Source organism: Tauraco erythrolophus, chromosome 8, assembly GCF_009769465.1.
Source record: "Tauraco erythrolophus isolate bTauEry1 chromosome 8, bTauEry1.pri, whole genome shotgun sequence".
In the NCBI taxonomy this organism is placed as follows: Eukaryota; Metazoa; Chordata; class Aves; order Musophagiformes; family Musophagidae; genus Tauraco; species Tauraco erythrolophus.
The window spans coordinates 8,313,755-8,340,526 of record NC_141472.1 but is presented as its reverse complement, the minus strand read 5'-3'; the positions used below and the strand labels follow the sequence as shown (position 1 = coordinate 8,340,526).

The 26,772-nt window shown below is 35.6% G+C and overlaps 1 protein-coding gene across 2 annotated transcripts in view; it reads left to right on the top strand.

The window, feature by feature from the left end:
- The window catches only part of TFPI (tissue factor pathway inhibitor), a 42,698-nt gene that overhangs the window by 11,468 nt on the left and 4,458 nt on the right, over nt 1–26,772 (top strand). The window contains exons 1-7 of one of the 2 annotated variants that reach the window (XM_086615501.1): nt 1,549–1,663; nt 9,014–9,214; nt 16,616–16,675; nt 17,676–17,714; nt 21,205–21,408; nt 22,781–22,849; nt 23,335–23,427. In XM_086615501.1, coding sequence (XP_086471627.1) covers nt 1,549–1,663; nt 9,014–9,214; nt 16,616–16,675; nt 17,676–17,714; nt 21,205–21,408; nt 22,781–22,849; nt 23,335–23,427 — 781 coding nt within the window. Of the gene's footprint in view, nt 1–1,543; nt 1,664–9,013; nt 9,215–16,615; nt 16,676–17,675; nt 17,715–21,204; nt 21,409–22,780; nt 22,850–23,334; nt 23,428–26,772 lie in introns of those variants that run through there. The other variant, XM_086615500.1, reaches the window with a different exon arrangement.

Genomic DNA, 26,772 nt, shown 5'->3' with positions numbered 1-26,772 from the left:
AGTTGGTCATTGCCCTTGGTCTGGAACAGTTACTTTGCTTTCAATTTAAGTTATAGTATGTACTGTACTCAGAAAAAAAATGGAGAGGGAATATCTGTTCTTTGACTGGAAAACTGAAAATTATCTGAATAATGACAAGAAATGCTGAGAATATCCCAAACAGAGAGCATACAAATGCTACTGTCGGATGCTGTAACTCAAAAGTATTCAGTGGATAGTACTGAGCATTTCAGTAAAGACTCTTCCTTTCCTTTGATCACATAATATTTTAAAAAGTCAATGGTGAGATAACACTGGGACAACAGCTGGGTGGATGATGGTATTAGAAAATGGAAATTAACTAGCACATAATTACCACATATAAACAAGGGACTTCTAAAGTGACAAAAAAGTAAGGCAAATGAAAGCAGATGGAGTACACAAGTAAATGTAGACAGTAGCATTAATGAATGTAATTAAGTTTACGCATCTGGCATGTTAGAGTGAACTGACAACTGATAAATCCACAGCACAATGCCATGGTTTTTTTCCCTGTGTTTTAGCGATATTGTAGGGATATCCCGTGATCAGCCAAGCAGCCCATAAGTAATTCCTCCAGTAAAGAGGTTGGGCAAAAATTATTTATGGATTATTCACTCTGAATGGAGCAAACAGATCTCTAGAAATTTGTTGCTGGGGAAAAATAATACCTCATTAGGTTAAGTTTTAGTATGTAAAATAGTATAGCAATGTAAAACCAGAGTTCTAGTTAGAAACGTGAATAAGGATAATACTTCTATTTGTTTGAAAAATATGTGAAAATGAGCTCTTGTGGCTCTTGTGTATTTTCTCAGTTTCCATGATGGTTCAGAATTTGCAACAAGTTTATTTCTATTCCAAGAGTAGTTCTTATGTCTGTAGTAGAAAGCAACAATTTCTGAATTTGCTCATAGAAATAAAAAAATAATATTTGAAGAAAGTTTGTTTAAAAATTGTGATTAATAGCACAAAATGATATATGATTTATTTTGCCAATCATTTTGCCAGACTTTATGTTAACAAAGGATTTTATATGTCAATGTAGAAATTAAGCTTAAAAATTGAGCTTAAAAGGAAAGACAAATACATTCTTTGGTTTATTTTGGCAGGAAAGCATTATGATAAAAAAATTAATGCTGTCATGTTGTCCAGCTAAAATAGAAATTCCTTTGATCCCAAAATTCTGTTCCTTTACAAAAAAAAAAAAAAAAAAGAAAAAAAAAAAAAGAAGACATCTTTCAGTGTTTTTCACTGTAATGGAGATTCAATATAAAAATAATAGCAGTATCTCTAATCTGTACTGGAGATGGAATAGGAGACTTGCAATCAGCTGAGCACAACTATAAATCTTGTCTTGTTTTCCATTGTGCTTACAATATAATTATACTAACATGACTCACATCATTGTTTCCAAAGCTCCCAGTTTGTGTATCTACCCATATAGCTATGCACTACCCTGTTAATGACTTTTGCAGATCACTCAAGGAATTTGGTTGAAGTGTATATTGTCATTTATATGTTACAGGAAAGATGAAAGGAAGAAAGAAGGGACGTTCCTTACCTTTAACCTTTATCTTGCTGTTCATCTGTATGACTGGGCATGCAGCTACTGACTTAGATGATGGCGAAGAAGAGGATGTTCTGGGTAAGAGATTACAAAACCGACACATAAAACTGTCTCAAATAACAAACCCCACTATGTTAAAATCCACTGTAGATTTAATTCTGCACTTGAGAATTTTTCTGCGAAACTTTTGAAAGTGGAACCAAGTTAAAAATGCACTTGTTTCTAACTAACAAAATGTTGCTCAGAATTTTGCTTTAAGCTCTAGGAAAATTGCCTTCTATAAAGTCTTCCGTTTCCCTTGCTTTTTGGAACTTCTAATCCAAATCAAACATTTTCTTAGCTATCAAGATTATTTCTTTAAAGCTCTGCTTTAAAACCCATGGAAATGTTCCATGTTTAAGGAAAAGAACACAAAGCTGGTAAACTCCGGTCTTATCTCCTCACACAAATGGAGCAGAAACATTATGAATAACATTGTAGACTGGTGTTACTCTGTCCTGTGCACAGCTCTCTTGAGTCACGTTTAATTTGCAAAGTTTGGTCTAAAGATGGACTGCCCTAGTTGTTTTTCTGAGCCTTGAAGAGGCTCTTAGTATAGCCCCAACTGATTTGATACTGCTGGATAAATAAAAACTTGCAGTTAGAGATTTTTGTTAAGAAAAATAATGTCACAAGTGTGACTGTTAGACAGGGGAGATTCTTGTATTCTTACCATTGTAAGATCATTGTTTGCTTTCACTTCATTGAAATTAAGTAAGGTAGACCAAAATTCTATACTGGATATCATTGTGAAAGATATTTTAATTTCCTCCCAAACAGTTTTGGGAAAGCACATGAGGGAAAAATACACTTTTTGGGCCATACTAAAATATTCTTCTTTCCTTTGAGAAAATGATTTAAAGTTGTGATCTCTTTCTTAAGCTCAAGAGAACTATGCAGTGGATATTTCTCCCATTTGACAGGTCTGATTTTGAAGCCTAAATGGGAATGCAGCTAAGGGGAACCCTTTTTTGTGTTGGCACTCTACTTAATCTGCCCATGTCTTGTCTGATTTCCATCCAGATTATTTCTTTCTATCAGTCTTTTGCAGCAGTGTTCCTTGACAAAAAAATGTTAATCGCGCCCAATCATGGCTATACTACAAGTGAAGCAAGTGCTTTTGGATGGTGTCACAGTTAGTCGCTAAATTTAAGATTTGTGGCGTTCCACGTTACGCATATACTTAGCATGGTTGTGTAGTTAAGGCTGTTTCATATTGAATAAATTTGTTTCTCTTTAACCTTGAAGTACATAAATGCCTTTCTTGTTGGAGGACAAAGTCACATTTATCTTTGCTCTACTCTGTAATTCTTAGTTTTATAAAAATCCTTAGCCTAAGCTTGCAGTTCATGAAGGTCAAATTGTCTTGCTTGTTAAAATAACACACTTCATCACCAGAACAAGAAATTTGCTAGATTTTTTTTATTCTATTTGCTTACTTTTTAAATAAAAGTCAATAAGAAAATCATCTCAAGGAAATTAAAGTCTTTTTATTGTGTGTTATTTTATCATTGATTATTTTACAACCAGTCATTTAAGATTATACAACCAGTAACTGGTTTACTATGAGGAACAGTTGTGAACTTTTGGACTTACATTTGAAAATAAAAAACAGTCAAATGTGATGCTTAGAAACTAAGCTAGGACTCTGGTTTTGTGACTACTGAAGACTCGATTGCAGTGTTTACAAAAAAATACTTTGGCAGTAATCTGTTTCTATAAAATGATTAATTTGTTGCTAATTAAAATTATATTTGTGGTTTCTTAAGTCTGAAATTCTGGTCTCAGTGAATTTAGCTGTAGAAATTTTGTAGACTGCAATATCACTGATAGCATTTATTTTTTGAGTTAGATAGTTATAAAACATTGACATATTTTACCCTAGAATTCAATAAATTTCTGGTATTAAAAGATAAAATAAGTTTTGTGCATCCATTATTCGTAATGTCATACTTTTGGATCACATTGGGTACAAGTGCTTTGCGAATCTATGAGGCTTTTTTTTCTCTTAGTATTTATATAATAGTAATAATTAAGGTTGCAAGTCAAGTCCAATGGGATAAAAATGATTATCAGTTTGTTCTCTTCTGGCAAAACCTGTCATTTTCCACAAATAAATAAGGATGATAACAAAAATAAAAGATATAAAAATAACTAGCTTATGTACATTGTTCAGTAATACCTTATGTGGTTGAGAGCACTTTAGTCAATATTCCAAAGCCTGAAGAAAATGACTCACAAGTTGAATGTGCTTTTTATTCATATGTGAAAGCTTATCAAGAATAAATGTGACTGCTTAAAGAAAGGGTAGGAAACACATGGGTAGGAAGAGCACTGAACAGTGTGCGGGTGGGAAGCTGTCAAAGTGACAAAAATGGAGAGAGAAGAAACAGCTATTCATTAATGACACGGTGCTTAGTATTGATATCATTTATCAAAAAGAGACATTTACAAGAAAGCCTGGAAAGGTGACAGCATATCTTCATAATTAAGGATAGCTACACAAAGTCTTATAAGGTTGAGAACCCGTAACCAGAAAGTATTTTACATAAAAAGTCAGAAATACTCCTGACCAAGTTTTATTTTCCCAATTTAATTTCTATAGTTCTGTTCTGAAAAGCATATGTGCAATAATACTGTTGTCTTTCATGTCTATTATGCCATAGGTATAATAGAGAAATCAGCTCACTTTCTAATTAAAAGGATGTATTTTTAAGAAACAGCCCTGCAGATTATCCTTAAGAGTCTGAAAATCAAATTATAGTCTTGTATTATGCCTGCAGCCAGGAGAAAGAGTATTGGTTTTACTTGTATTCATGTAAGAGGATTAAAGACGTTATTCACCACTTGTGATTTCATAATATTACAAAATATTATGCTGTTCATAGTAAAGTGATAGTAGTGCTTTGCATTGTTCATATAAGGTCCATGTGCGCAGGGCAACAGCATGACTAATTGCAGATTGTTAGAGCTCTCACAATGAAATTACTGCACGTAGCTGTTCATGTGTTAAACAGCCATGTCTTGAGTTGCAAAATTCGCCATGTGAATGACAATAAATGTGAGAATAGCTTTGCTATGTAGGAACAGTCTTGGCCAGTATCCTGTTTCTGGCAGTTGCCAAAGTAGGAAGGCTGAAGGAATGGAGGAAGAAGGTAGTGACATAAAATATCTAAACTAAACTCGAGCTCATTGTGAGCCATTTCGTCACCGTTACTTCGCACTTACCAGATACTATGGAGGGGAAAGATTATTAAGACAGAGCAGTGGACATTTGGTACCTTCTGTTATGAAAACTCATGTAGCTGATGTAATAAAGTTACTGAATTAAAAATTTGAGGAGAGGGAGAGGAGAGGAGGTTTTGCTTTGCTTTATTTCATTTTTAGTATGTCAGGTAATCACTTTTGTGTGACAGTGAGCATCAGCTGTGACCATTACTTAATTTATTTCTAGGAAAACAAACTCGATTTTCTTGGTCTAGAGCAGTACAGTCCTATAATTATATAGATTTTCTGAGCTTATTTAGACCAGATGCCTAAACTGGGTGAGTAATAGATATCCTATAGGGACAGATCCAATGTGGAGGATTACACTCATTTGCTTTTTAAAATGACACATGCAATGTGCTATACTTAAAGAAAGTTAATGCATTCATAAATATAAGGTGGAACACAACCATTGAAGCAAGTGTATAGCAAAGTTATATTTGCTGGAAAGTAAGGGGAAGTTGCAGAGCATTACAAAAATAATGCAATGTTCTTATAAAAAAAGGCAAGCAATTCTGTGATATATTAAGAAAAACACGAAAGACAATTATTCCACTCTATTTGGCACCAGTAATGCTTCAGATAGAGGATTATGTTCAGCTCTGGGCAGCACACTTTAACAGTAATCCAGACCAACAGGAAAAGATACAAAGGAGATTCGGAAGAGGGTTAGAAAGCAAGGCCAATAAAAAGATTGGAAGAAGGGAGTTTATTTAGTATAGAGGTAATTAAGAGGAGACAAAAGTCTTCTGAAAGAAAGAAAGACTGGATGGTTTTAAATTATTCTATCTGTGCACTGAAGGAAGTACAAAATGATTTAATATGTAATAAAGAATATTTGAGTTGTATATTACCAAAAAAAAAGGCCTGTTTTGTGAGCAGGGCAGTGAAATCCTGGAACTGTCTGCTTCAGGTTGCTGGAAATTTTACTTCACTGGAGTTTTTTAAAAACAATTTGGACTTCTGTCAGAAAAGGTCTCAAGTTATTTATCCCATAGAAATATGCCAAAACTTGCATAAGAAACTCCATTAAAATTCCCTCCAGTTTTAACTTCCCGTGTTTCTATTGAAAAATATTCACTGACCTTCCTGACAGACAGCTTTCCTAAATGTCATATCCTGTGGTCTTCACACGGGACCTAAAATGTTGTAGGAACAATTTGTTCCAATGTTCAAGAGCAGAGGCCTTTTACTTAGTTCTCTCAAGGTGTGTTCCACATGCAAAATGAGTGCAGGCAGATTTGTATCCATGCAGATCTACTGGCCAAACACGCTTGCCTTCTCATCTGCTGCTCTAATGTCGGAAGACTAATGTTATATCATCTGTGTGAGATGAGTTTTCCCAGATGTAAAATAACGGGAGAATTCTTTCACTGTTCAAAATTATTCAGTTCCCATGAATCCCTTTGAGATGTCTTTCTTCAGAATCACTTGGTTATTGTTCAAAGTTGGAGGGTTTGGCCTCTGGGGGTTTCACAGGGTACAAAGTATGGTAACTTGCTAGCACTCCTAAGAAAATAAATCTGATGATTGCCAAAAAGCGTGACACACATAGTCATTATGTTTGCAGCAGATGTTAGTGCATCTGACAGTGGTAGCAGTGTCACTGTGACTGCAGAGGAACAGAAAGGCCTTGGGCAGTAAGCAAAACAGTGTTTTAGTTCTGTGGGTTTGATGGGAAATAGGCTGGGAGTTGAGACCAGAAGGTTCCTAAGATAAACTCTACTAAGCCATTTGTTCATCGTCTTTGTGTAGTTTTGTAGCTATGCTTGCACACTGTTTCTGTTTTGATGGCCCACAACATTAGTGTGGCGTAATGTAGCAAGCAAAATGAGCTGACATAACCCCATGTCTGAAATTCCAGTAGTTAGGAAACCTATTAAGTTTTCACAATCTCTTCTAGACAGACCTGGGTTACTGACGCAGGTCATGTAGGAGATCTCATTTCTTGTGTGCCAAGAAAATAACATGCTTATAAATGAGCTGCCAGCCCTCGTGCCAACGACATTTGAGTTGGATCTGTTTCTGAGGAGCTCTGAATGTGTGATTTTAACATTTCAGGAGTTATTCCACAAGTTATTGAAAACTTTGATGTTTTGAAGGCATTTTTTCTCTATTACTGAGTGGGGGAATTCCAAAGTTTCATTTTGCAACTCAATATCCTCTGAACTTTTCAAGTTGAGCCTTTTTAAGTCCCTTCCAAAGGATTCCCAAACCTCTTGGAGAGCTTTAGACCTTGAGGTCCAACTTTGAATCTCTTGTGGACTTCTAAATCTTAATTCTTCATGAATTTAGGAAGACACGGATAAGGAAACTGGCAAGAAATGAAATTCAGAAATCTGTTTGACAAGCTGAGTTCCATAGAATGTTTACTGAATCTAACGTCTCTTAAAAATGTTTCTTTTAATTCATCCACATTTTCTCTTAGACAGTCTTCAATAATGTTTTCAAATCTATTTTCCTAACTTCAAAATCTGTATGTATAATTTCACTAATGAGGAAACAGTCACAAAATACTTTGGGGACTGAATGTTTAAGGAGAATGTTGAAATTAGTCTTCTTAATCTGTATTTTAACAACAAATTATCCATTTTCGGAAGATCTAATTGTGTGCTACAATTTTTGCATTGATGATAATTGTGTAATAAAGGTTGTTAATTTTTCAAGGATATAAATGCTATCAGTTAAAAGATTTTAGTGCAACAAGTGAAAATTGTTTCTTTCCTGTAGGTATAATAATGGCTCAAATGGAATAAAATTAGTAATAAATGTCTCAAATGGAATAAAATTAATAAACTTCCATTGACCTAAGTATTTATGAGAATTTCTCTCAGCTATGCATTTCATTTAAAGATTATATAAGGCAAATTCTGCATGTTAAAATTAGATATCCACAGACCAAGTAGGTAGTAGTTCTAGCAGTTTTCTTTTTACCATGTCATGAAGCCTGTTTTTTGTGGATTCTTTTAATTAAAATTCTTTTAATTTAAAAATTAAAATCTGGTTAGTAATAATCACATAAACGCTTGTTGTCATCCTTTTTTTTTTTTTTTTACCCTGTTTCTTGGGCTGCTGCAAAGAGCATTGATAGATACTTTTGCATATACATGTTAAGAGACATCAACGATCTCATTAGCTCTGGGAGAATGAATGAAAAAATTCAGATCTGTTCTGGCTGCTGTTGAAAGCACACAAACTTTGTAAAGTGTTCAAAATCCTCTAGGGTAAAATAGTTCCTTGGAAAAGCAAAACAGGACAAGATGTTAAACCACATATTGATAAGGGAATCGTATCACAGAAGAGATCGTCAGTCAGAATTTCCATATAGACATTGACGGTGTAAAACATTGATAGTATTCTTCTTCACAATATATACGACAATTTTTACAAAACAGTCCCTGACCTAATAATGTATATTGAAAGACACAGAAATGACACAATTTGAAAAGATACAGTTTCTTTTCACCTTAACTTTCTAGGTGTGTGCTTACTAGCTCTTGAAAGCTCCAGTCCAAAAACAGTGAGATCAAAGAAAATAACACAGTATGATGATCTTTTAATTGTACCAGATGGGTTTATGTACCAGTGAGGTGTAATCTGATAGGGGAATGGTGCCCTCTTCAGGGATGTCTCGTTTAGTTCATCCCACACTGTTTGCTATGAGATGTCTTTATGAGCTCTGTTCACTAAAGTGCGTGGGTGAGAGCACCAGAAACCCTTTTTCTGCCTTTTTTTTTTTTTATGCAGGGATAGCCAGTGTGTCTTTGGGAGCTGCTGGGATTTTCTCAATGTATTTTTTGTTCAGACTTGTTGTCTAACTCCTATGACTAAGCCACTATCCATGGCTATTTAGAGATTTATAATGAAGAGTTAAAGTTTATGATATGAGCTGTTTTGGTGGAAAATTGAAACCACGCATTTGGTTTGATTGAATAGAATTTGTGTTCTAATGCAGATGACGATTTTCTTTTTACATCTGTGCTTAGAGTGTTCAGAGCTTTACAGCCAGATGTTATGTAGCACCTCTAGCAGAAGATGCAAGCAATCTCGCTTTGAAGTTATGCCATGCAGTGAAACAATCTAACTTAATAAAAGTTATTCTACTTCTCCTTTTTGTTACAGACGCTGCTTTACCACCACTGAAACTAGGGCATTCAGTCTGTGCCATGAAAGCAGATGAAGGTCCATGCAAAGCAATCCACATGCGCTATCACTTCAATATTCAAAGCCGTGAGTGTGAAATATTTGAATATGGTGGATGCCATGGCAATGAGAACAACTTTCTAACGCTGGAAGAATGTCAGAAGAAGTGTGTGGTAACAGGCCAGTACCTATTCTCTTATACTACTATCATTTCTTCTTTTGCATCTGTTATTTCTTATCCACAAGCCATATGAATTTTGGAAGTAGAGGCCCTCTTCAGCTCCTATTTAATACAGTAATGTGATGCCTGTAATTAAATTCCCAAGTATTATACTATGTTGTAGTCATCTGAATTATTTCACATTATGTAAGCAAACAATCAGGATTTGAAAGATAAGGGTGACATTTTTTAGTGGGACTGTGGAATAGAGAAATCAAAGCAAGAAAGCTTATTTTCTACTTAAAACCGTGTTTTGAATGAGTTCTTAAAGTGAAATTGACTTTGAGGCTGGGCTAAGCTGCTGGGCAGCACAGATGTTCTTTATTGCTTTAAGAGCATCTAACCCAATTTTTGACCCCAGGTTTCTCCTCCAATTGAGAAGCTGATAGAAGCTGTCCAAAATCTGGGACATCTGCTATGATTCAGGCTGAGACAGTTGGGGCTGTTCAACCTGGAGAAGAGAAGGCTCCGGGGTGATCTTATCCCAGCCTTACAGTACTTAAAGGGGGCCTACAGGAAAACTGGAGAGGGACTTTTTACAAGGGCATGTAGTGATAGGACAAGGGGTAATGGATTTAAACTGAAAGAGGGGAGATTTAGATTGGATATAAGGAAGAAATTTTTCACTCAGAGAGTGGTGAGGCACTGGAATAGATTGCCCAGAGAAGTTGTAGATGCCCCATCCCTGGAAGCGTTCAAGGCCAGGTTGGATGAGGCTTTGGGCAACCTGTTGTAGTGGAGAGTTTCCCTGCCCATGGCAGGGCGTTTGGAACTAGATGATCTTTAAGGTCCCTTCCAATCCAAACCATTCTATGATTCTATGATTCAACATAATTAGAACTAAAGTAGTAAATAATTCTCATTAAAAATGTCAGTAATAACTGTTGATCATAAAAGATCTGTTTTGCTGAAACCTCATGAATTAATCGTTAGAAAGAGGAAAATGAGATCCAAAATATGATGCATAGCAGAATACACAGAAAGTGCCTTAGAGATGCTGATTTTACCACTAAGAATAATCCTTATAATTAGCTAAGACTTTTGGTCTGGTGAAAGTAATCAACCCCTGTTCTTCACAGGAGTGTACCTTCTAGGATCAGCATAGGTCACTTTCAAGCACGGCTAGTTTATATATGTTACAAAACATACTTCCAGAATGTCTGGTTAGAAAATTGATTTCAGAAGCTTATTTTTGTGGGTTTTGACCCAAAGGTACTATATATATGTAAGACAAGCTGATTTATAGTGTTATGCTTTGTCTGTAATAAATGTAAATGTATCCATTAACCATCTCCTATCCCTTCCAGAATTCACATCTACGTAGTATTTAGATCGGGCCTTAAAACTGTTAAATTGTGTGTTTCACAACACATCTGTAATTTCTGACAAAAATTACTATGATTTGTGCCACTAAAATTTATTCTAGACACCAAAGTAATTTTCTGTCTCTTATCCAGGTGTCAGAGTAATGGCTGGAGCTGATGTATACATTACCCTAAGTAATATTTAATAATGCCTGTTAATTATAATGCTTCTAATTCTGAGAATCTATGATCATTAACTGATCATACCAATAAGTCAAGTATTGTAAATAAGCAATTTATTGTCTTCCCTTTTTACTGACAGAAAAAGAAAGATGGTAAGGTAACAGAAAAATAAGTGAGGCCCATAGACTGTGTTGCAATCAGAGCAGGGAATACCGCTCAATATGTCTGGCGTTTACTTAACTAGCAGGTATAATCTCATGGCTTCTGTCTATATGACTTATGTAGTCTTGATACTATATTATATAGTCTTAATACCTATTTACACTTCCACAAGGTTGATCAAGTTTTTCAAATAGTTACAGGTGTTTAAAATGAGAGGAAAAATTACTAAAAAGATTTTTCAGGTTCTATGTTTCCTTATACTACTTTTCAGCTACTCGTATAGGTAGCTGACGTTTCCTTGCGTAGAACAATTTGTTTGAATACAAACCAATGTAATTGCAATACGTCATTGTCCAGCATAGGCTTTGTGAATTTCTCAAGTCTGTAGTTCATTTCTTTGACTCGGACTTTTCTCCCTCTGTATCTAGTCTAGCCACAACAAGCGAAAGCAAAAGTGAGTATATACTTTTGTTTCACATTTCTAGTATGACAATTTCCAATCATGTTTATGATTTATAGAGTAAAACAAGGTTGCTTTCTTACCTACACAAAGTGAGCCGGAATAGTGTAGCTGAGTGGAACAAGGCCTCAATGGGACTCAATGTATAAATAATAGCAAAATTTAACCTGATGTGTTATACATGAACACAAAGTTTCACTGTTAAGAAAATACTGGAAGAACAGCTAACAGAGGAAAACCCATCCTTCCTAACAGGTATCCCTGATCTTGATCTCTTTGATCTTTCCAATGAGACTGCATGCATTTTATTTACTCACTAAATACTAAGTCAAGGCATCATTTACATCTATTTTCTGATCTGCTGGCTCCACCATGCATTTCTGTTAATGTATCTGACACTGCAAGCAATCCACTCAAAAGCAAAAAAAAAAAAACCAAAAAAACCAAACACAAATATGAATTTTTAATTTTAGAATGAAGGCAGATTTTGTTTACTTTTCTGATCAACTATGTTTTGCTTTCATACAATTGTATGCTTATAAAACCATCTCTATCAGGATGGGAAAAGCATTACAAAATTTCACTTATTGAACAACTTGTCGAAGTGAAATATATCAGATCACCCCATTCTTTAAGTGAATGGCAGTTTTTCAGTGCTTCTGGCAAGATCTCCTAATGAGCCTCAGAGACCGAATGTGCTCCAAGCAAGAGGTGTCAAGAATTGGCCACAGTCTTGCTCTGTTTTTGGGAGTCATATATGGGTAAATGTAGTGCTAATGATATTACAATAAGGTATATCTTGAAGTGGCATCCCATCGAGGAAGAACGATATGGAAATCCTAATTCTTTAGTTAATAAATAACATAATCTAGCATTTCAAGCCAAAAAGGAGGTGGCATAGAGAAAAGAATCTTCCTGAATATAAACATAGAATCATCATAGAATCATCATCATAGAATAGTTCCAGTTGGAAGGGACCTTTAAAGGTCATTCAGCCCAACCCTCCTGCAGTGAACAGGGACAAATATCTTGCCCTAAATGCAAGCACAAATAAAGTCAATTAAACTCTGTCCTACTTGGATCTGAATTGGATCTTAAGCCACCTGTTACTGAACTGGCTGAGAAGGGAAAGGACCTACACATCAGTGATTCAGTTTCTTTTCATACTCAAGTCTCAGATACTACTAGAAGTATAGATTACTATTTTGGTGCTTATGTACCTGTATTTGTTTCTTTAGAAATCAATTAGGACAAAAGCTGTTTACAATAGTGTTCTTTCTCCAGAGTATACTCTTCTTGTCTTAGATTCTTCTTACCTGAGTAAAAAAACAGATACAGAAGTAAGACAGAATTCAAGCAGTATGTTTCTATGCTTCTTCATAAGAAACTACTGGATAGGAGCAGATGACAGTTCTTGGCAGAAAATCAAACAAAGCAGAAATTCATTACAGAGGAATGGAAGATCAGGGCTGTGCTTAATCAGTATGCAAAACTCTCACAAAATGGCATCTTGCTCCTTTTCTACCTCTGATGTTTTTTCTTACGTTTCTATAAATCACCCTATCAAAAGTTCTAGCTGTTCATCCTGTTTGAGACCTGAACCCTACAGTATTTAAGGAGAGCAAAAAGCCTTGTGCTGGTTGTAGCACAGCTTCTGATCAGTAACAGCTTTCAGATTTCTTGTATCAAGGCCTAAGTGATAATATGTGGGTCATTTTCTCCAACAGGAGTATCCAGTTTTAGTGCTTGTTAGTAGAGAAGGTGGGGATGTAATGCTTGAGTCTTAAAAGGCAGAAGTTGGTCTAGCTTCCAATTTGGGCTGAAGGTTGCCACTCACCGAACTGGATGTAAGAGACTTACATTTAGTGTTTGATAATCATCACTCTCATAAAGGTTTGTTGCTAAAAATCTGATGTCCTTCATCATTTTGAGTATTAATTAATATTAATTTGAAGTATTTGTATTTGAGTATTAATTAATATTACTTATTTGAAATGGTTATCCAGAAGATATATCTCTATTCAGAAGTGAATGGTGGTGTTTTCGTGAGCATTCGATACAGACATATAATTTTAAGGAGTTAAAAATTATTCAAATTATGGTCTTAATATTTTGCATAGTATTGTCTGCCTATCTGACAAATGACCTTTCTAGACTTAAAATTCTTCTTTTGTCATGTGACTTCCATGAGTTATAAGTTTGTGTCATGAATTTAACTGATTTTATTTTTTTTTTTCCTGTGGACAACCAGCTAAAAAGTTTCTTTCCCTATTTATTAAATTTTTAGCACAGAAATTAACAAAACTTGCAGCTGAACTCCACAGTTAATACATACATGTAAGCTTAAAAATGAAATGTTGGCAATGTCATTCTAAGAGAATGACCTTCCTTAAAAGGCATTTTCTTCACTCCTACAGTGTTTTGTTTAGAAAATTGCGATTAATCTGTTTGTAGTTATGGCTCCACAAAGTTTAATGAATACAATCTTTCAAGATGAAAAATGGAAAATTATTTTTCTTGATTAGCATTCAGCGTCAGAAAGACCTGAGATCTAGGATGTGAAGATATCTCTTCTTTTTGTGTCACCAGATTGACTTTTGGTACTCCACATCTGGTATCTGGTTTTGGGTTTCAGCTGGACCCACAACATTTTTGCCATGCTCGGAGCAGGGTTGTTTGCAGAACTGCAGCTGTCAGTATCTCATTCAAAACATGCAAATTCTTGGTGGTTTAGAGTGTTTGTCCTAAAGTCCAGTTTAAAGGCTAAGACAGAGGTCTAAACTGAAAAAGACAGGATTGATAGATACAGAATTTGGAATGAAGTGTCCAAAATCTTGGTACTCAGCCCAAGTGCAGTATTTGGTGTATACATAATAGTGATCCAAGACTGCAAGTGTTGAATCTGCTATGAGCAAATGAAGCTATAAAGGCTTATTATTTCTGTATTCTCTCAATGAATAACAGCAGATAAAATGGTTTGGTGGCACACACAGTATGCTGTCGACCATCAGCCATAAACCAAAGTTGGACTTACTTTTGCCAACATAATTCTGTAAAAAAATTAAATGATTCAATAAGTTCTATTTGTTAAATGTAGCCCTGCAGTGCAGCCTTGTAGTGTATGGTTATATTAATCTTACTTAATGTTTTCGGTATTTATTACTGCAGGAAAATTGCTATTTAGTAACTGTAGAAATCAGATTGAAAAGACAGTATGAGTGATATGAAAATGCTTTAAAATAAAGAAAAATCTGAGAGATACTCAGACAATTATCCCTGTTAAGAATGTGAAGGTCAAGATTGCTAAAAGTAAGCTAAAGGGAAGTTATGCAACATTTATATACAAATTCAGAAGAAATAATGTGAATGGTCTAAGTGTTTGATTTTCCATTATTGAGCACAAATACAAGAATAAACAAACATGAGTGAATTGCCAGGCTCCTTAAATCAGAACAACTTTTTAAAAATTTTGAATTGAAAAAGCCATCAAAGACAGAAATGAGTAATTCCCAGAACTTACTGAAGTCACTAAAATAGAGTTCAACGAGCCCAACTACAGGGCTACTACTCCAAGACTCTAGGATAGTGTTGAGATTCAAGATGCCTAGTTCTGACTCAAGTCTCCTAGAAATCAGCTGCATTTTCAGTTTCTTGCACCCAATACTCATCATTTCAGGGAAGAAAATATTACTTGTTAGAGAGATTTGCCTATAATGCCTCATTGTTTACTGGATATGAACAGAATCACAAATGTCATCACTAGTGCAAAGGTCCTAATTTTCAAGGCAGCGTATATCTTAGGCTATTTAAACATGTAACACGGGAAAATACCTGCCGATAAAAGGTTCTGGACATGACAGCAATTCTAATATCTGTTATTTACACAGCAGATCTACTCAGAAATACAGTTTGTTTGCAAAGAAGAAATTTACTCAGCTGTGAATTTGGCTTTTTGACTGAAACCAGAAGCTAAAAGACACTGTTGACATGGTAGTAAGATTAAAATATTCTAGGCCTGTATAAACACACAATAAGTTCTTCTTTTTCTGTGCCAGAAGAGTAGAGATCATATGCCAAAGTATTATTGCTGGTTTTGGCCTGAAGGGGACAGCTGAGTGAAATTAGTGAAATAGATTGATGTGAGTGTCCAGGGGTTAGGTCATGGGTTTAAATGCTGAAGGTACAGCCTCCTACTAACAGGAAGCACTGGAAATATGTTCAAAAAAATATGTTACTCTAAAGTGCATGTCATGTCTTTAAATAATATTTGTTTAAGGATGCCAGCTGCATTGTCCCATAGATGGAAGGAAAATGTATCATGACAGAATTTCTACCCAACAGATTTGCTTTAAAAAGATAACACAGGCCATGTTTCCAGAAGAAAAAGAAAAAACCGTGGTAGGATTATGGCACACAAGGGCAGTACAGCTGATGCTAAAAGCTTGTTAGTCATCAGCAGCTCCTCTTAAAATAGGAGCCATGAAAGGTATATCACTATATAAAGGATGGTTAGAAACGCTTGCTTTGGAATATGAGTGGAGAATAAACGGCTAAAACTAAAACTTTTGGACTCTGAAGAGATTGTTACGAATAGCAGTGGTGGTGGAGGGACCTTGTTAAAATTACAAATTACAGAAAAGGTGAGAATACAGATGGCTAAAGTATCTTCTGTTCCTGTTTCCATAAGAAGGAAGGGCACAGGAGCAACTCTGCTTTCCAGCAGGAGTTGTTTTCAGTCTGAGGTCTTGCTAAGTAGGTACTTCCAAGCTGAGATAGGGCACAGCACTCCTGTATCCCCCACTCTTGCCAGCTAGGCAGAGCAACTGTTATCTTGCATACAAAGTTACAGAGAGACTGTAGTGATGTCCTTTAGGTGTATGATTTAGGGGCCTTCTGGGAGACATGGCATGAGAGACTACTGCATGTGATTTAAATTCAGATTAAAATCTGTACTTCCCTTTGAATTCCCTTTCATTTCATGTTTAAAGAAGGCTAGACTATGGGTTACACTGAGGATTTATGAGCAGGTCTCTGGAAGATGTATCCACTGAAGCAGGAAGAGCCATCTGCAGTAGAAAGTAGTTGTAATATGCTTCTGCTGCTGAACTGCTAGTCTTGGCATGTACTGTAGGGAATTGGTGTCTTCTTAAGAGAGGCTGTGGTACAGGGTCAGACAAATGTTTTGCTTCATTACAGTATGTTTGATTGCCTGACAGAGCAAAATGCAAAGCAAAATCGCATTTGCTTTCCAACAGACAACTTCAAGCAAAGCATTAGCTGTACTACTCTATCCCTTCTCTCAGATGCAAGAGGTCAGTAGGCAAAGGAGAATTTTAGAGAAACTAGCATTTTATAATGCCATTAAGAAAAGCACAGTACAACACAAGAATTAGGAAGCAATGCAATAAAGATGATTTAGGTGAAGTCCAGAAGCTATTATTTCATGTGCCTTGCAAAATATCTCTGTAATAGAAAATGTATAAGCTATCCTTGGCCACTCTCTCTCAGCTGCTGAAAATTGTCAGCCTTTATTGCACATTAGCTGAGCCAGTCTCTCCTTGGACTTCTTTGTAGTTTTATGATTAAGCAGTGTCCTAGAAGAAGAAGGTTTGTTTGAACCCCACTGAAAAGGAATGTGGGGTTGAATTCCAATATCCAGCTTCTTGAGCAAGTACAATAAAACCCAGGCTCCTCCATTAAAAATGACAATAGCAACTTCATTGCTACTGTTCATGCACTGAAAGAACAGTGCAAACAAGTTTGTCATCTATCCTGCATTAAAGATAATTGTAGATACCTGACTGAATGGGCTTTAATATCATAAACAGGGTAATGAATGCTTTACTCAGACACTATCTAGCATAGCAAAAGGAATTAGATCACATGAGAGAGGTCTTTATTGCTAACTAGATCAGCGCCAAAGCTATTAGCAGTATCAGTAGCTACAGCAGTCGGGTTAAGTAAGTCTGCTGGTTACTCCTATTTTGAGGTGTAAAATTACATAATACAGGATTCTGGTTCCACTAACATGAAGATGAATTTCTCTGTTCAATTCAATATTGGCATGATTTGATTCCAGTACTTTCCATATTGCCAAGTTTCCAATATAGCAGATCTTCTCATACAAAGGAAATGATAGTTCAGTCCTCCAGAATAAGCTTTTGTGCTACTTCTCTAATAAAGTGAAGAAAGAAAGGGAAAAGATGCTGCATTCTTCCTCCTCAGTGCTCATAGTCACTGCTAAGCATCCTAGAATCACAGATGAGACTTAATATTTCTGCTTTTGCTAAATACTTTTTATTTATGTTGCAGATTTGCCTTGGAAGATGATGCTAGCGAAAATTACGGAAGGTAATCATGTTTAAATAGCAATCTAAGCCTCTTATACAACAGTAAGAGATTTAGCTTCTTTTGATAAATTCTTTATGTATTGTTCCAAGCCTATCTCCTAACAAAACCAGCAATGTTAGACAAAAGTGAGTTCTTGCTCCTAATCTTCTTACGTATTCATCAAAGACTTTGAGGACAGTTGTGGTCACTGAAGATGGTAGCTGCAATCTCTTCCTGTCAAAATAAACATGTCATGACACTTTTTTCTCTTTCTTCATTAAAGGGAAAAGAAGGACTTTGCAGAGACGCAAGCATTATATAAATAGTCATGATGCGGAACTCTTATTAGAGTTCCTATTCTTATTTAGAATAATCGAAATGCTTCCTCCACTGTTAGCAAAAATAGGACAAAATCATTCTGAAACAGGACTTTTCAAGCATTGCCTGTGTAGGAGCTAACAGAGGTTAGGGCAGATTCTCTAATAACGTAGTAATCAAAGGGGCAAGCTTCCCACTCCTGAAGGGGCAGACTGTTTACGGAAATTTAAATGCCTGATACTCAGACTTCCTAAATAGCCAATGCTTGAGCACTATGAATTGCTTGTCTTGAAACACTCTTGGTCTATGGAGGTAACCTGTGTTCCTAACAAGAATACTTGAATTTGACGTTTTCAATAGAGCTTGTGAACACTTATTTCACCCCTCCTCTTTCCACCTTTAAGGATTATCTGGATTGGGTCCAATGCTTGTAGCCAGAGTTCCCTGAATACAGGCTTGAGTAAATTTCTTCGCAAGTCAGCTCCTCTTTCTCTGCTTACCCTCCTTCCCTTATCCCTCCTTTCACTTGCTTCCTCTTGAATTGATGTGCATTAAGCTCTTCACAGAAATACCAATATTTACACATATGTTTTGAACTAGACTAATTTATTTCATAGAATTTCATAGAATTTCTAGGTTGGAAAAGACCTTAGAGATCATCCAGTCCAACCGTCCCTAATCCCCCATTAAACTGTATCCCTAAGCAGTTCATCCACCCTTTTCTTAAACACATCCAGGGATGGGGACTCAACCACCTCTCTGCGCAGCCTATTCCAGTGGCTGACAACCCATTCAGAGAAGGAATTCTTTCTAACATACAACCCGAACCTCCTCTGACTAAGCTTATACCCATTTCCTCTTGTCCTATCACCCATCACTAATGTAATTAATTAATTTATCTTTGCAGAATAGTATTCTGGAATATTTTCATATTGAGATGATGGTTTTCTTTTCCTGTTTCTGCTGTCTTTTCCATTCTTAATGCATAAAAAAATAATTGTGATTCTATGCTATGTAAGTTACTAGAGTTGATTTTCCACAGATGCTGCAGACGTTTGGCAGTACTTCCTTTAAAGTCTGACCCTGGTTCTCTGCTTTTAGTGACGAAACAGAACATATCCTGTTAAATTCAGCTCGTGGTTATCATCAGCATAATTACATGTTTACTATTGTTTCCAGTAATGTAGTCTTGAAGTCTCTGGAGAAAGACATGGCATTTAGAAGTATAATACTAGTTTGTATAGTTAGAAACATACTGCCTCGTGACCTCTGTCTTCAAAAGTGGCTGTAAAAGTTAGCTGTGAGCTCAACTTATTCAGACTTAATTTCCTTTTTCTGCAAGAACTATTTTAATATAAGGATTTTCTAAACGAAGAGCAGCTGTCTTTAAGAATCAGTCATAATCCTGTAGTCTACTTTACATACCCTTCTTAGCTGCCTTCCTTTCTCAGTTAATATCTATCTAATTATTTTTTTATGTTATTTCACAATATTATGCAATGTTTGGTGAAAGAGTTGTTTCTGTAGCTCCTGTTGCCTGCGAGCTCCTAATAGATGGTATATGGAATAGATATCACTTTGATAGATTCTTGCCTGCTGCCTGTCTACATAACTGCCTCATTTCCATTCTCAGCTGAAAGCATATCATATGCTTTACCCATACTTTTCATACCTATTGGGATATGTGAACTTAGTTTTGTAAATCTGTGAACACCAATAGGTGCTGCGTTTGAACAGTAAGAAATGTGAAATATCTGAACTGTAGAATACATTCAGTTACTGGCAGAGAATGCAATTTGTAATGAACGATCAAAATTAAGCTGTCCAGGAGTGCTTAAAATATAGTTGATTTTGTTACTTTTTGCAAGAACATTTTAATGGTTTAATTTTACATGAGATCTCTGAAAATGACATTTTGCTGTTCATGAAGCTTTATAACAATTGAAATACAAGATATTGATGATTAATTCTTTGAAAAACTCTAATTATGAGCTGTCATAATATTTTATATAAATATATGATGTGCATCAGTTGAATTTAATAATATTCTTGTTCTAGCAATGGATTTTTAATAGATAACCTAGCTGAAATAGATGTAATAGAATTAACTCCTTTAAAACTCTGTAATCTACTCCAAAAATGTTGGGCACTTCAAAGTAGTTGTTCCATAGTCATTTTTATTAAAATGGCAGCCCTCTGCACACTATTTTAGTGTTTTAGTCTTAATATTCTATGAAGTTTCACAGGTAAGGAAGGACTTTATATGTCACATCAGATATGATTGTCTTATATGATGGCTAAATACACTTTTCTCTGCAAGTCAGCTCAGTCAAGAATCATAGTTCAAAGTATCCACTAGCAAGAATTTGAAAATACCTCATATAGGTTTCACTATTTTTTCCATTATTTTCTTTTAAGAATATAATTTTGAGAAAAAATTGAATATGGTGAGAAATTGACATTTTGGGATTATTGTATGGCTATGTGTTTTTCTTCTGTGCCAAAAGCCATGATATCGTGCCTTGATGTTCAGTCAAATTAAATAGTATTCATTTGTTAATTTTTTCTTGGTTGATATTCTAGTTACTGATTGCAAACTAGGAACTGGGACTGAAAAATAAATGGTAGTTATAATAGCTGCTCTCCCAGTTTCCTGTATCCTTTTATAGCAGTAAACTGTCCCAGACAAAATGCATTCTTACTTTTTTTTTTCTGTTCTTTTTTTAAAACTATTTCCTTTTTCCTTGTATTTCAACATCATTTTCTGTAAAATTCACACTAACATTGACTAAAAAAACTACATAAATGACAAGAATGTGTACTTAGATAAAAATGATCCAGCTGAGATTCAAGTCTTGCTTTAATTCCAAGTAAAAACTAATTTTTGTCTTAAAGCTCCAATGCAGGACACTTAAAGAAATCATTAGTCCTCATTTTCCAAGACATAATTTACTGACTACTTGAGAAGGAGGAAAAAAGCATTAAAAATGCCCCTTTAATGCTCCAACATAGTATTACAGTGTTATATATAGAACAAAAGCAGTACAATAAAGTAGCAGTTATTTTACAGTTGGTCTTTAGTCCAAAGTTACAGGTTTATTTTATAAACTTCCTCCAGTTCTATTGTTGTCTTGGAATGTGTGTTGATTTTTTTTCTTCCCCCACTCTGTTCGTCATTTACCGTTGTTTGTAGAAAAGCCCGACTTCTGCTTTTATGAGAAAGACCCTGGAATCTGCCGAGGCTATTTTTCCAGGTATTTCTATAACAAAGAGACAAAGATATGTGAAGTATTCAAGTATGGTGGGTGCCTAGGAAACCAGAACAACTTCAAGAATTTGGAAGAATGCCAGACTATCTGTCAAGGCAACTGTAAGTTGTTGTCCTCATTATATTTGTGTAAACAATGTTGTGTTTTGAAGGTATCTTGTATGGAAAAAAAGGCAACTTATCTTACCCTGAGGTGGTAATAATTCATATTTGAAATTAACATTAGTTATATATGTATTTAAATAGAAATACGAAAATGAAAAATGTGAATTAAAAATCCTGGTAGGTACTATTAATTTTAATGAATATTACAGAACTCCTACTTGTTTGCTTTTCTTGTGACAGTTAATTGCCTGCATATGTTAATTCTACAACCCCCTGCAAAATATATATTAAACCTGTTTGTGTAAGAAAGAACACTATATTAATTTTCAGAAATCTGTATACTGTTTAATGTATCTAAGATGAAACAAATAGTGCATGATACATAATTTGAAACAGAGTGTTAGAAGTAATTAAATAACATCAATTTCAGCTGAAGAGGGGATTTGGTCCACAATGAATACTGTTTCCTGTCTTTACCTTGACATTAGAGCATCACATTTCTCCAATAAACTTGCCATTAGGGGAAAAATGTTGTAAACACACTTTCTAGGACAGAAGTTTAAGAAAATTTGGTTTCAAAGATACTGTAAAAATATTGGTACGTACATTGAAGGGTGCAGAGACATTACAGTAATAGAGATTATAATGACAGGGAATGAAGAAATGGACGTAAATAGTTTCTGTGATCTAAAATCTACCAGCTGCTCAGCTTTATTAGATCATAAAATGTTAATATATATGTTTTAATCCACACATCTGAATATACTCTTTTCAAACCAAGTCTTCTAATGAGAAGAGGTGCCAATAGAGGAATTTCTCTTTTTACAGTTTCCTTATTGTGCGTTGCTAGCTTTCTGTCAAAGAATTGTGGGAAACCCATCCCTCGCTTCTGAATGATTTGGCTTTGCAGCTTAGGCTGTGAAACCATTTAGAAAGACCGTTGATCATTCATCTACTTCCTCATTCTACTAGTTCCTATGAACTGTTCTATATCAGAACACAGTAACCTTCATAACTCCTCTCCCTTTCACAAAGTACTTCATTTTATACATAGGGCGAATACCTTTTCCCACCCAGAGCCTCCAGACCCTTTTGTCTTGCTTGTCTCTGGTGGCCCTTTTCCACAACTGTTTCATAGTCTGTCATTTTGGCAAGGGGAACTTGAGTTTATTCACATTTAGAAAGACCCATACAGATACTTTCATAAAGATTTTTTTAAAGGATATGCCTATAGAGCCATGTGTTTTTCCCTTTCCTTTGCTGAAGCATTCCTTCCTGAGCTCTGATTCCATTTTTACCATCTAGACTAAAAGTTCCAAATAACCCCTCCATGTAAATTTGTACGAATAGTCAAGAAGAAAGAGAGGATTAGGGTCCATTACCATGGTTTAAATAGATCAGCATCCTAACACTGTGAGCAGTAGTTCCTCAGCAGAAGAACCCAACCAGTTTCTGGGGATTTTTGGTAAGAATTCGCTTTTGCTATTTATAGTTATCCTTTTTTAATGCAGACACTCCTTGGCTTGTCCACTCATTTTCATGTTTATTCGAAGATACGTATGTTAGTTGAAATACATAAGCACATTGAAGTCAGTAACATTAAAATTAGCTTCACAGCCATTTTGTTGTAAGTCATACATATTGTGGAAAGGCTTAAAATTGCAATGGTTAGAATGTCTGCTAGTAATACAAAAATAACCTTACCAAACCATGTTTGATTTAAATCTTACATCAGTAAAATTAAAGAAGAAAAAGGAATCCATCCCAAAGTTGCCTTAGCACATCAGTTTGCTATGCATTTGGGGCTTAAAGGAATGCTGCCTTTTGGTGGTGTTAATACTGGCAAGGAGCAAGACAAATGGGTACCAATCAGAGCTTGTTTTCAGAACTTTGTTCTGTCTATATAACGCATCACTTACGGTTTCATCCCTTTTTTTTTTTCCCTTTTAGTAAATTTGCTGCCAACTGCTCCGAATGAGAAATCTAATGCTCTGAACAGTAGCTCCTCAAAGCAGGACCGCAAACAGTTTCCCATTTTTTTTGGTAAGAGTTTTACTTCTGAAGTTCTTAGCTCTCAGTCTTTTATATGCGTTCTGGATTGCTTTTCCATTTCCACCCATTTTCCAACGTATCTGAGACTAAAGAATGGGCTTTCATCTATGTCAAATGTTTTGATAAGCAGAGAAAGTCAAAGCAAAGCAATATATTGCTACTTACAGATCTTCCATAAATACCAGAAAGTGGAAGACTAACCAGAACTTGTCCTTTTCTGAAAGTGTACACTTCCTGAAGGCCTGATAAATACAAAAAGTTAAAGGCCAAGAGCAAAAGCAGTGATGCAGAGTTCTTTTTGTCAAAATTAGTACTTTTGTGGGGATCTCATTGACAGCTGCTTTAAAGCTTTTTTTACTGGTTAAAAAAGGACCATATTTGGGTTTTGGAATATGGCATAATATATTTATCATAATAAATTTTTATTTTCACTAAAGCCATCTTAAACTCAGTTCTTGGTTTGAGTATAAGCAATTAATGAATTAATTTTGTTTCTGCTTCAAGGTATTTTTGCACTATGTATTATAATGCAGATGCTAATCTGAACCTTTACAGTAGAGGGCTAGATTTTAACAGTTTCTGCAGCTGGACGCAGTCCACTATAGATTGCTGGTACTTGCTCACACTGGAAAAGGTGACTGAATTTGAAGCATGTCATTTTTATGATCCACAGTTATGCAAGAGGAAACAAGGAACAGTTGGAAAAAGCCTGACCGTTCTTACCAAGTATTTCTGTTGGTTTTCTGCATTTACACTTACTTGTACTTTTGGGGATTGAGTGATGGCTTACAGACTCATTAAGGTTTTTGTGGTTTATGTGATCTGTAAGATAATGGGCATGTAGGGTAATGTTCCTGTGCTCTTTGCTTAGAATGGTATGTCTAATAAAGCTTGAACATGTGTTGTATTCTGATTTTTTGCCCGCACTGTGATTCACATATACTGCTGGGTTGAGGTAAGTTTCTGTGATAGTTGAATTGTTTGTTTACCACATACAAAACATCAATATACTCTGTTATTAAAATACCTGAATATAAAACTGTAAAGCTCTTGTCAGCTTACTTTAATGAAAAATATGTCTATGATTTAAGGCGTGGTAATAAGTCTATAGACCTAAGAGCATACATGTTCCCTGAAGGTTTTCACTCATAATATGAACTCCCAAAACAATTAAACTATACAAGCAAAGGGGCATGATTCACTATGTTTTCTCAGAGAAAACAGAAGGGTTCTTGGTTGTGTCAGAAATAGTGGATTTTCCAGTAGAGCAGATCCTGGGAGAGAAAGGTGAGGATAAGAGAAAAAGAAGACTTGAAGGTTGATGGAAGAAAGTGTTGCAGAACAAGGGTGGATACAGTCAGTGTAGCTGGATGGGCCAGGTAAGAAATACGACCTTGGAAGGACCAGTGCGTTCCAATGGAAAATCTGAAGACCCCACAGGTTCTTCCCTGCTATATAACCTTCGTTCATCTTGCACTAGCCTGCCACATGCAGCCACTTGCTGCCATTCTGTTTATCAGTCTGTACCTTTCAGGCTGCTAGGATAGCCTAAAATCCTGTGCTTTTGTGCAATCTCCCTACAGGACAAGGAAAGGGTAGGGCCAAAACTGACAGCCAATTTCTCCACAGAAATGTGGAGAACATAGCTTCCACTCTTGCTGTTAGTAGACACAGAGGTGTAAACTGAGGTTGCAAGGTAGAGTCATCTCACACAAACATGCACTGTGACTCCCTATAGCCCTCAGTGAGGGACAAGAATCTGTCCGTGCACGTATGAGGTCAGGATGGACTGTTTGGGGTGGAGTGGCTGATGCCCATCTTCTCAAGCACAGGCAAGATAGCTGGTCTGCCACTGTAACATCTGTTTTGTGTGTATATTGGCCTGACTATGTATCTTCTTTTTTAAATACATGGCCACCATTTAAAAAAATAAAAATTGCATGGAGTTGTCTTATATAGAATACTTTACCTCACAATTTAATTGCAATTTCATCTTGATTTCAAGAAAAAATATATATTACTGGTGGAGTGTATAACCAGTATTATATGTATTATATGTATACAATATAAGATTAATAGATTTCCAAGTAAGTTCTTGATCTTCAGAAAATCATCTATGGCCAAAAAAAACAGATTACTTTTTTTTCTCTGCATATAAACATGAAACTTGTAGTGCTATCTTTCAGTAATGGACTTTCTGCAGAGATTGAAGATTGTTGCAGTCTTGCTCTGCTGCAAGATCTAAAATAACTTTTTTCTTGGGGAAGTTAAAAGGAAGTGAAGTCAAGAATCAAACCTTTCATTTTTAGATTATATGAAGTGATCTATGCTAGGAAATGACGAGTGCTATACTCTACATTTGGTTTGTGAGATCTAAGTGGGATGCAAGATCAGAAGTCAATTTTCAACTCAGCAAATACGGAATGGCACACAGAGGCAGTTCCTGTTATTACTTCTCAGTCAGGGCCACATCTTTTGCCGACATAAATTGATACGGTTCTATTCACTATAACGGTTCACCACCAATTTGTACTTACAGAGTATTGTCGAGTGCTGATGACTCATTCTTTTTGTAATAGCTTGTCTACTTGAAGATTCCTTTATTTTCTCTTTGCTGCAACCTGAAATGAGATACTGAAGTCTGCATATATCAAAAATCCGGCAATAAATCTGAAGCTTCATGAATGTCACACACCTTTCTCTAGCAAAAGAGATTGCAGTAAGCATTGTTTCTCATCTAGCTAACCAAGATCATGTCGCGCTTCTTTTGTACTGTGGTCAATTAACTGTTCATTGTCACACAATCCCAGCTAAACCTGAGGGACAATTATTATTGTTGTAATGCAGTGTTGGGGTTATTTTTGATAAATATGAGTCTGTATCTGAAAATGCATGTTTCTGAGAGTCTGAAGTATGATCATGTTACCTGCTCACACCATAGAAAGAGTTATCTGAGATTCAAGAAAAAGCTGTATTATAAGAATTAAATCTCATACTATACATATTTAAAGATTGTTTAGGTAGCTGTGAAGGGTAAGATACAAGTCTTTATAGGTAAGATCAATAGCCTTTTTTATCTACTGCTTATTTCATATAATTAGTTTACCTATTTTATCATAACCAAAATATCAAATATTGCAGTTTTGGGTCTTATTCTCTCACCAAAACAAAAATCAGTCCAAACATCTGCATCATCAAGAAAAAGAAGTAACAGAAAGATAACAGAAAGATTTACACTGTATTTTGCTGCTGTAAAGCCTTAATCCCATCTGAGAAGCTCCTGCAGAGCTAGTGGTGGGAGTTCCATTCCTCAGGCTCCACTTGAGATGGGTTCCA